The sequence below is a fragment of the Bidens hawaiensis genome, unplaced genomic scaffold (genome assembly GCF_021521415.1).
Source record: "Bidens hawaiensis isolate Kalapana, Puna unplaced genomic scaffold, B.hawaiensis_p1.1 tig00032526_1, whole genome shotgun sequence".
In the NCBI taxonomy this organism is placed as follows: Eukaryota; Viridiplantae; Streptophyta; class Magnoliopsida; order Asterales; family Asteraceae; genus Bidens; species Bidens hawaiensis.
Genome location: NW_027495561.1, coordinates 59912 through 71554, shown reverse-complemented (window position 1 = coordinate 71554; position 11643 = coordinate 59912). Strand labels below are relative to the sequence as shown.

The following is an 11643-nucleotide window of genomic DNA, read 5'->3' as shown; positions in this document are numbered from 1 at the left end:
ATCCCCTATATCTCCTATTTTCATGTCGTACATTCAATTGTTGATACTTATTACCTCCATTTTTTTGATATAGAGTATAGACACATGTGATGTGGTCCATGTGTTCTATCCTACTATTGATTTCATGTTTAGACTTTTGTCATACAACTAAAGGAAACATAAGTTTACAAAAACATTGGAAATAAGTAGTTGTCAAGGGACTGGTCATGTAACCCACTCTATTTATTATCTCACATGCTTCTTGAAAACAGAATATCCATAAAAAAAAAAGATTGGCCGCCAGGTTGGAGTGCTTGTTCTTCACATTAGAGCATCACCCCTCAACTACTTTACAAATTACAATAAAACTGGCCAACCTTTTCATACTAACATTCATATATATCTTTCCTATACAAGAATAACATCTTTCATACACCTTTTCTCAACTTTCAGTCCCTTATACACAAAACCCACAAACAAAATCACATCTTTTTAGCCAAATCCAAGGCTTCTTGGCCTAAAGACCAAAACCCACAAAGATCTTTGGTTCTTGATCAAAACTTTGTGTGTTAGTTGTTGTTTGCAACAATGGATGGAAGTGACATATATAAAGCTGCAAGTAGTATAAGGTTAGGGAGTTTAAGAGCACCTAGTACAAGAGCACCTAGTTTAAGATCCGGAAGTACTTCTGTATGGAGGAACTCTGGTATGGATGTGTTCTCAAAATCTTCACGTGAAGAAGATGATGAAGAAGCTCTGAAATGGGCTTCTCTTGAAAAGCTACCAACATTCGATAGGTTGCGAAAAGGTTTACTTTTCGGATCAACCGGACCGTCTAATGAAGTTGATATTGATAACCTTGGACCGGAAGATAGAAAACATTTGCTTGATAGACTTGTCAAAGTTGCTGATGAAGATAATGAGAGGTTCTTGTTGAAGCTTAGAGACAGACTTGATAGGTACAAAAGATTTCAACTTATGATTATAATCTTTTTTTTTTTTCGTATTTGTTTTTGAGTTATGATCATATGATTGATTAATAATATGAAATGTTTATAGGGTTGGGATTGATATGCCAACAATTGAAGTTAAATATGAGCATGTGACTGTGGAGGCTGATGTTAATACTGGAAGCAGAGCTTTGCCAAGTTTTATAAACTTTCACATTGAATTTTTTGAGGTAAGAAAAAGAAAAAAAAAGTCAAGATCTATACAGACTTGACTTCATTCACATCACTCAAAGCCCCTCACAGCATCAAAAGTCAGATCTATACATACACGACTTCGCATCACTTGGACTAGCATTCACAACATCAGAACTTTATAAACCGTCACATCTAATTCAGATATTTTTTTTTTCAAAAACACTCACACAAACTCCATTAAAAGATATTAAAATTGTATTTATATAATAGATAATATATTTGTGTGTATGTGAGAGTGGGGGCCACATACTCATCCGCATAAACAAACTCCAGACTTTCCCCATAACGGTGGATTCGTCCAGCATGTCATGTTTGAATGAGCAAGCCCATACAAGACCAACCCTTGTGGGTGTTCTTAGTGTGTAAGACTATCGGTTCCGTATATTTCTTGAAAAGTTGTTTTTAATTAACTTTTTTGTACTTTATATTCTTTTTATTTAAAAAACTAATAACTTTTTATTCATAAAATTTTAAAACTATAAAATTTTAATTATTTGTTTTAAAATTTGAACTTTCTCCAATTACTTTTTTTTAAACATATTTATCTAAACCTACAGAATTTTTAATTACTTATATAAAAAATACATAATTGTTTATAATTAGTTCTTTTTTTTTTCCAAAAACTCTTAACTTTGACAGTGATTTATCGTTGTTTGAACTTGTCCAACCCGTAACTGACAGGTCAACTAGAGACGGTTTAAAAGTACTCAAACAAACCGGCTAAATGTTATTTAGCCGTTCCCGGCATATTGGCCGGTCCAGTTACGAAAACAGTGCATTTTACATTTTTATTGATGTTTCTTAGAATTAATTTTTCCTACTTTCTGTTCATATTTACAGGGGCTATTGAGTTTATTCCGTTTACTCCCAAATTCAAAAAAACATATAACCATCCTTGATGATGTCAGCGGTGTCATTAAGCCTAAAAGGTGAGAAGAAAAAACATAAAACCACAGGCTAATTGTATAAAAACCAACTTTTTTACAATAAAAAGTTTTTTTAATGTAAGCTGGCCTTTAGCATTAACTAGAACATTTGAAAACTGGTTACCTTATATAACTGTTACAACCTTTCTTGTATTAAAATTGAAATGCTTTGAAACTTTGATAACTTTCACACCAAAAATATTATTAACTTTTATATTCATTTAGCCACATTATTATATTATTCTTCGCCTGTTTTTCCGATTAATTATACTGATAATCGCCCATGAACGTTTGTAGATTGACACTACTTTTGGGTCCCCCGAGTTCAGGGAAGACAACACTCTTGTTGGCTTTGGCTGGCACACTTGCAAAGGAGCTTAAGGTAATAAATAGAATTACAACCAGATAATTATGAATGTAAATATATATATATATATACATACAATCATATCTAATGTATCTCTAATAGTAACATAAGGACCCTAAAATGACTTCATACTTTTGTTGTCACTCTACTAATAATTGTCATGTGTACACACCTATTTTCATGGTTTTGTGACACATGCAACCTTTTGTCAACTTTTTCACAAATTTGTATCTCAAGTCAAAGAAGTCATCAAAAGTGTATACATTTAGCTAAGTTTGTTTTCATAAATGCAGAGTTCGGGTAGGGTAACATATAATGGCCATGACTTAAATGAATTTGTACCCGAAAGAACCGCTGCTTACATTAGTCAAAATGATATTCATATTGGAGAAATGACTGTTAGAGAAACACTGGCTTTCTCAGCAAGATGTCAAGGCGTTGGATCGCGATACGGTTAGTTTTTTAATTATTTATATTTCATTAGTTATGTAATCATGCTTTTAAAAGTTATAAGCTTTTCTGTAACACAACTGATATAATTTTTTTTTTTGCAGATATGTTAGCGGAGTTGTCAAGAAGAGAAAGAGATGCCAACATAAAGCCTGACCCTGATGTTGATGTTTTCATGAAGGTAAGAAATCATCTAACGTAAAAAAGCATTCTGAATCGTTTATGATCAAAATTTGAAATGTTAATAATTGTTTTGTTGTTATGCAGGCTGCTGCAACCAAAGGCCAAGAAGCTAGTGTGGTCACAGATTATACTCTCAAGGTATGATAAAAGTGAATTAGATGTGGCAAAAATGGTTTGGGTTGGTCCTAAACACTTATTGTCCAATGTCCATTTTCTAAACTCTTTTCTGTATGTTATTTGTGTGTCAATATGATTACAATAATTATATTTTTTCAGTAATAATCTAATATTTTGAACTGAAAATTTTAGCAAGTTTTCTATATCAAAAATACATTTTTTGGGTGACTCGTGACCCTTTTGAATCGTTTCTTTTAGAATAGAACAACTTTTGACCCGTTTGATTGATTTGGTTAGCTGTCGTTTGAATATAATTTTTACCATTTGACAACTTAATCAACCCATTGATAATTAGTTTGTCGATCAAATTCGCCACTTCAACTAAAAAGAAAATGGTTTCTTGTGCAGATATTGGGGCTAGACATTTGTGCAGATACCATGGTTGGAGACCAAATGATAAGGGGAATATCTGGTGGACAAAAGAAACGTGTGACAACGGGTGAAATGATAGTGGGCCCATCAAAGGTTCTTCTTATGGACGAGATATCAACAGGGTTGGACAGTTCTACAACTTATCAGATTGTGAATTCACTTAAACAATTTATTCACATTCTTGAGGGTACTGCTGTCATTTCACTCCTGCAGCCCGCACCGGAAACATACGATCTGTTTGATGACATCATACTCTTGACTGATGGCAAGATCATTTATCAAGGCCCACGCGAAAATGTGCTTGAGTTTTTTGAATCAATGGGATTTAAATGTCCGGAAAGAAAAGGCGTTGCGGATTTCTTGCAAGAAGTAAGTATTATACAGGCATTTTTTATCTAGTAGTAACTAAAGCCAGTGCAAATCACAATAAACAGAAACCAATATTAAACACCGTACCTCATCTTTAACTAATTATGTCAGGAATAAGCGTAAAGTTCATTTCTATTTTGTGCATTTAGCCTAAAATGACAGATTTTGTGTGTGTTGAATGACTGTATATAAAATCCTAATTAACGACGATAAATGACGATATTAGCCCTCATGATGTTGAAATCTTGTTACAGGTGACATCCAAGAAAGATCAAGAACAATACTGGAAGAGGAGAGACGAGCCTTATAGATTCGTGACGTCCAAAGAATTTGCAGAAGCATTCCAGTCATTTCATGTTGGGAGAAAACTAGCACACGATGTCGCAACACCATTTGACAAAAGTAAAAGCCACCCAGCTGCACTCACAACCGAGAAATATGGTTTAGATGGTAAAGAAATCTTGAAAGCTTGCACGGATAGAGAAATACTGCTCATGAAAAGAAACTCATTCGTCTATTTCTTCAAATTGTTCCAAGTAAGTGTAGTTTTAATCTAAAAGTTTTGATCTTTAATAATATTTATAACAAATTGTTCCATGTAGGTTTAGTGTTACTCTACAACTTTTGATCTTTCATGTTCTTTTTTTAACAAACTGTTGGGTTAAAATTGTAAGGTGCATCATTCTTCATTGGTTATTTTCAGCTAACTGTCATGGCTCTCATCGCTTTAACGGTGTTTTTGCGCACTGAGATGCATAAAGATAGTCTAGAAGATGGAGGATTGTATACGGGTGCTGTATTTTTTGGTGTCCTTATGTTAATGTTTAATGGAATGTCTGAGATATCAATGACTATAGCAAAACTTCCTGTTTTCTACAAGCAACGGAACTTCCTTTTCTACCCCTCGTGGGCGTATGCTCTTCCTTCATGGATCGTCAAGATTCCTGTTTCAATTATGGAAGCTGCGGTTTGGACTATTCTCACTTACTATGTCATTGGATTTGATCCTAATATATCAAGGTAACTAGTTTCTAACGTCGTCTGGTATTGTGTTTTGGGACTGATCATCAGATTCTAACATATTATCCCTTTCAAAACTCACATCCAATATCTTGCAGGTTCTTCAAACAATTCTTGATGTTGTTGCTTGTTAACCAAATGGCTTCTGGATTATTTCGGGGCATTGGAGCTTTGGGTAGGAACATGATTGTTGCGAACACGTTTGGTTCATTTGCACTTCTCTTAGTGTTTGTATTGGGTGGTTTTGTCCTTGTACGAGGTATTATGTTAACTAGTTTTGAAATATATATATCGCATTATTTTTTGCTTCTTTTTTTCAACTAACATATGGCGTTTAATGCTGAAGATGATATTAAGGGTTGGTGGATATGGGGATACTGGTCATCTCCCATGATGTATGCAATGAATGCATTAGCAGTAAATGAGTTTCTTGGGCACAGTTGGAATACAGTAAGTTACACAAAGCTTTGTTTTTTTAGACCGTTCATAAGCAAATGACTCAAAAATAACACCTTTAGTTTTAAGTTCACATTCTGAAATGAATGTTTTTGGTGTTATATATAGCCTTTGAACGGTACAACGATTGGGAAACGAATTATCACATCAAGAGGGTTCTTTGCAGAAGCTTATTGGTATTGGCTTGCAGTTGGGGCATTACTCGGGTTTATTTTAGTCTTCAATTTCGGCTTCGCTTTGGCTCTCGCCTACCTAAATCGTGAGTTTTCTATGTTTGTGATATGACAAACTTGTTATAAATTGGGCCATATGACCTCTCAAAGTATATACCAGCTTGCATGCCATATGACCTTTTTTGTCTTATAACACGGCCGTATGATAGGGTGTAAAAGGTCATACGGGCCTTTTTCCCCTGCTATATGGTCAATATGACGATGCGGGTCGTACGACACGTCAGTGGTGTCTGGATAGTTTTTAGTGGTGTTTATATAGTGGCAGCCTATAAATCCTGTCTTGTCATTTTGTAACATTTGTTTTCTTGGTTTACAGCTTTTGAAAAAGCTCAAGCCAGTGTATCAACAGAGGATGAAAGTGCTTCGGCGACTGAGTTATCATCCGTGAAAAAGGAAGGTGAAGGAAGCCATAATAAGAAGAAAGGAATGATCCTTCCATTTGAACCCCATTCAATCACCTTTGATGATATTAAATACTCTGTTGATATGCCACAGGTAACATACTAATTAGTCTCACAATATATTTTTGTCAACTTGGCATGAAAAGGATTTGATTTATAATGATGGGTTATAGGAAATGAAAGATCAAGGGGTGGGTGAAGACCGATTGCTGCTACTAAAAGGCGTTAGCGGGGCTTTCAGGCCTGGTATTCTCACAGCTCTAATGGGTGTAAGTGGTGCTGGTAAAACTACTCTCATGGACGTGTTAGCGGGTCGAAAAACAGGCGGGTATATTGAAGGCGATGTCAAGATTTCCGGTTACCCAAAAAAACAAGAAACATTTGCTCGAATTTCTGGTTATTGTGAGCAAAACGACATCCATTCACCTCATGTAACCGTTTACGAGTCTTTACTATACTCGGCATGGCTTAGGTTACCAGCAGATGTTGATGAACACAAGAGAAAGGTTAGTTATATTACTATATACCCGTGCTTAAAAGTCCCGTTTTATGGTTTTCAAGAATTTGAATAATGTTATACAATTCTACAGATGTTTGTTGATGAGGTGATGGACCTTGTGGAACTCAACACGATAAAGGATGCATTAGTCGGGTTACCTAGTGTCAACGGGCTATCAACAGAACAAAGAAAAAGGCTAACCATAGCGGTTGAGCTCGTGGCTAACCCTTCTATAATATTTATGGATGAGCCAACCTCTGGGTTGGATGCCAGGGCTGCAGCCATTGTGATGAGAACGGTCAGGAACACCGTGGATACTGGAAGAACAGTTGTTTGCACCATTCATCAACCAAGCATTGACATATTTGAAGCTTTTGATGAGGTATAAAGACAAATAAGCACCTTATTACCATCGATTCGAGTATTTATATAAAAAAGTGTAATGTATTTAATATTTTGCGGTTTTGTAGTTGTTCTTGATGAAAAGAGGTGGACAAGAGCTATACGTTGGGCCCATTGGTCGCCATTCATGTGAATTAATCAAATACTTTGAGGTATGAAACTACCAATATGAACAAGGTTGCAACTTGGCCCGTTTGCTTAATAATAGTCAATTCAAGTAACGTTTCATCTCAAACGGGCTAAACATGTAAAATCAAAAGAAAATATCTAAACTGAATACTTGTTAAACGAGTCAAAAGTAGTTTAAAATTGTATTAATCAACTTTTTTGGCACCATACTTTATTAAAAGAAATAAACAAGTAGGTCAAATGTCACACTTGTTTTGACCTAAAAAAAAGTCAACGCCATGTCTTGTTCAACCCATAACATTTTACCACCTTCCATAAGTTGTATCCGGTTTTGACCCATTTAGTCATACACGGGTCTACCTGGGTTGCTCTTAACGGGCCAAGCGAAAAAGAGCGTACTTATAATGCATAAACACTTACATATATATGTTTTTCCATTAACAGGCTATCGAAGGTATAGCTAAGATAACTGATGGATATAACCCCGCAACATGGATGTTGGAAGTGAGTACCTCAGCACAAGAACTCGCTCTTGGAGTTGACTTCACTCAAATCTACAGGAACTCCGATCTGTACAAGTGAGTACACGACGAACTATCCTTACGTGGCAATCTTTCGTTTAAAAGTCATCATTTTGTTAACTTTTCTGGTCAAAATTTGCAGGAGAAACAAAGCCTTGATCGCAGAATTAGGTGTACCACGTCCCAGCACTCAAGATTTATTCTTCCCAACTCAATACTCGCAGAGCTTCATCGTTCAATGTTTAGCCTGTCTGTGGAAACAACGGTGGTCATACTGGAGGAACCCGCCCTACACAGCTGTACGTTTCGTCTTCACCACATTTATCGGCCTCATCTTTGGCACAATGTTTTGGGATCTTGGTGGTAAAAAGTAAGCAGCATCAACTCAATCTTTTTATTAACATAATGCTGTGAACTTGGAACCATTTATTTATTTATATTTATTTATCAATGGGTGATGTATTTATTTCAGATCAACCCAACAAGATCTAATGAACGCAATGGGTTCTATGTACACTGCGGTTATTTTCTTAGGAATCCAAAATGCATCCACGGTTCAACCTGTTGTGGATGTCGAACGGACTGTGTTTTATCGAGAACGAGCAGCCGGGATGTATTCTGCATTGCCTTATGCTTTTGCTCAGGTTTTGGTTGAGATCCCGTATGTGCTGGCCCAGACCGGGGTGTATGGTACTATAGTGTATGCCATGATCGGGTTCGAGTGGAAGGCTGATAAATTCTTTTGGTATTTGTTTTTCCAATTGTGTTGTTTCCTCTACATGACTTATTATGGTATGATGACCGTTGCCATTACCCCCAATGCTAATATCGCGGCCATTATTGCCGCCTCGTTCTATGGGATCTTCAATCTGTTCTCGGGATTCATTATTCCACGACCCGTAAGTTTCTCTTAGTTAGTGAAAACTGTTTTTATAAAGTATAAATGACTTGAACATGACACAATAATAATCGGGTTTTGGGTTGACATATCTAACCCTTTTAAAAACAGGTTGTGTTCCGGTTGACCTGTTTAATTAAACATTTCGACTTACAACCCGTTTAACCTATTCTTTTACTATTACCAACCCAACACATTTGAAACTTGATTATTACTTAGTCGACCCGTTTAAACAAGTCTATATTTTCAAGTTCTAAAATCTTGTTATTTTGGAAATACAGAGTATCCCTGTCTGGTGGAGATGGTACTACTGGGGGAACCCGATGGCTTGGACTCTTTACGGGATGGTTGCTTCACAGTTTGGGGACTATGAAGATGTACTCGCAAATGGTGAAACCATTAAAGGTTACTTGGACCGGTACTTTGGTTTCAAGCATTCTTTTCTTGGGGCTATTGCTGGTGTGCACATTGGGTTGGTTTTGTTTTTCGCGTTCATCTTTGCTTACTGCATTCGATCCTTTAATTTCCAGAAGAGATAACTTTGTTTTTCGTGTTTGGTAGATAAAAACATGTCGAATTGTGTAACAAACTCGTGAATTTTGTATTCGATATATGATTTAAGATCCTTGTTTCGTTGTTTTCTGAATACAAGCATTTCTTGTTTTAGTCTTACAGTTTTTTATTAACATGCGGCTACTAGTCCGAGTACAGCTAAAAAAAAGACAGTGGATTTTAATGTGCTATCAACACCGTGTATGTTTTGTGTTGATAACCAACATTTTCTTCTCTTGGCGTTGCATCTTCGTTATTGTTCTCAAACTAGTGAACAACATGGTTATGTTCATAGTCACTGACACAGTGGGTGGCGAAGCTTGGACGAAGATGTCGAGGGGGGCGGATGAAAATACACATTGAAAAATCCGTAAACAGAGGGGGCCGGGATGAAATTTTCGGTTAAAAACAGGTAAAATTATACTACGTATAAAAAATGTCAGATGAAAACGAGTAAATTTACACTCATGCGCAAAAAAACGGAGGGGGGCGGGGCCACCCCTGGCCCCGACTATCCTTCGCCATTGGTCACCGACACGTCTTTGTAATATGTCTCACTCTCCTTGCTCAATCTAGTGATCCTCAGACTATACCATTCACAATCTCAATCTCATATTATAAAATTAATTTATCTCTTCTCAATCTACATAATTTAACCAATCACAATCTTTTACTCCCAACAACTCCATCTCATCCTTTTTTTATATAAAAAATTCAATTTATAATTAGTTTTGATTAACTATATAAATATAATTAAGTAATTATATTTTTAAAAAAATATATTATTTAATTGAAAACTGTAAATATATATTTTAATCAAACACATTTTATTTAAAAAGTTTGATTTTTTAAACGAACTCCATTTTTAATGAAATTTATACCGGAATGTTCATAAAAAAAACTAAGTAAGACTATGTTTTATGTTTTTTTAAAAAGTTAAATATAATAAGTTATAAAATAAAAACTAATATATATATATATATATATATATATATATTATAATTAATTGTTAAGAATAAAAAAGAAAAATTAAAATAAAATAACATCCATTTACATTGTCACGTGGCCAGAAGTGGGTGAAATTTGAGATTGCAATCTGGTTTGGTTGACTTACCGGATTGCTTGATTAATGCCAATTTTTTAATAGTGAGGTTGCAATCTTGAGTCACCAATGAGAGTAGTCTCAATGCATATGGCACTTTGCATTTGACACAACTAGTATCTAATCAATCGCAGCATATCTTCTCATAACTCCACAGACAAGTCACCTTTTGAACATCTATTCAAACGATCTCCCAACCGTTAGGATTAACGCACACACAAACTAAACACAAAACGAAAGCAATAGACGAACTCGAGGATTTAACGTGGTTCGGTCTAAACTGACTTACATCCACGAGTGTGAACAAGGCACACACGAACTGAACGCTAGGCATTCTTGGTTATGACTCCATTAACCTTCTTTAATCATAATTCTAATGTTTCAACTTCAGTTTGATATTATCATTCAAATTTTAAAGACATTTTAATTCAATTTATTTTTTTGACTAATTTGATCAAATTGAAACATCCCTGGAGACTCCATGTCTTTGCCTTTCACTTTGCCATAATCATAATTACGAAAATCTTTGTTATTGAGCTCTCTTTGGTGTTTTACATAAGTTTAACCTCAAAAGTCAAACCAACCCAAGTCCCAAGTTTATTCTTTTTTATCTTGTGTTCACTCCTCGGGTTAGTATATTAATTTTTCTGCAAGTTTAGTTTGTTTAGGACGTTATGCCATATTAAAAATATTTGTCAACGGTATTCGTCCGACCAAAAACGAACTCAACTCGCTTAAAGCTTCTTTTTGGACAAAGTTTGGATATTTTATACACGTAGCTTTTAATACATAAATTCTTTAAGGTATAATAAAAAAATAACATTTTTACCATGTCGGAAGTGAACCCGTCATAAAACCGGGTTCGGGTCCGACAAAAAACGAACCACTCGCTTAAATTTATTTTCTTACTTTTTAGGCCCGTTTGAGTTTCTTGAACGGGGCAAACTTATAAAACTTGAATAATAAACATTGAAACTCCATTCTCGAATAAACTTTGCCAACTTTGTTTTGGCGGCAAAAACAAAACAAGAACTAATTTTAGTGAATAATATATTTTTCTCTCAAGTCTCTAAAACTCCAAACTTTGAACAAAACCTATCGTCGTCTTTGTTATTTTATTTCATGTCCATTATTTTGAACCTAGAGTTTATTTTATAGGACCGCTCGCAGAACCGAACTTGTCCGGTTCGGTTCACTTAACACTTAGTTCGCTTCCACTCGCTTACTTTAATAGGTGAGTTTTTCATAACCCCTTTTTAACACTTTACAGTACTTTCGGGGTGTAGCATGTCACGAATCTTGTCTCGTTAGTTATGCACTTGTTTACAAAACGATTCGCATTTATCGTTCGTGTTAATATTATTCTCGTATATTATTTATGATATATACGTGAATTATGTGC

At 35.2% G+C, this 11643-nt stretch overlaps 1 protein-coding gene across 1 annotated transcript; it reads left to right on the top strand.

Moving 5' to 3' along the window:
• Positions 1-388: 388 nt before the first annotated feature.
• LOC143583781 (pleiotropic drug resistance protein 1-like) lies at positions 389-9259 on the top strand. The gene is made up of 21 exons (XM_077065998.1): positions 389-938; positions 1039-1159; positions 2025-2113; positions 2408-2492; positions 2771-2930; positions 3032-3108; positions 3195-3248; positions 3636-4028; positions 4283-4564; positions 4732-5048; positions 5147-5307; positions 5395-5498; positions 5613-5763; positions 6054-6232; positions 6312-6644; positions 6729-7019; positions 7108-7191; positions 7613-7746; positions 7832-8059; positions 8162-8588; positions 8869-9259. Exons 1-21 carry the CDS (start codon positions 568-570, stop codon positions 9124-9126), a joined length of 4299 nt encoding a protein of 1432 aa, XP_076922113.1. The 5' UTR covers positions 389-567; the 3' UTR covers positions 9127-9259.
• The last annotated feature ends 2384 nt before the right edge of the window (positions 9260-11643 follow it).

Coding starts and splice junctions, on each gene's coding strand:
- LOC143583781 (XM_077065998.1), top strand. CDS start 568: ATGGATGGAAGTGACATATATAAAGCTGCAAGTAGTATAAGGTTAGGG. Junction 1,160..2,024: donor TTCACATTGAATTTTTTGAG/GTAAGAAAAAGA, acceptor TCATATTTACAG/GGGCTATTGAGTTTATTCCG. Junction 2,493..2,770: donor CACTTGCAAAGGAGCTTAAG/GTAATAAATAGA, acceptor TCATAAATGCAG/AGTTCGGGTAGGGTAACATA.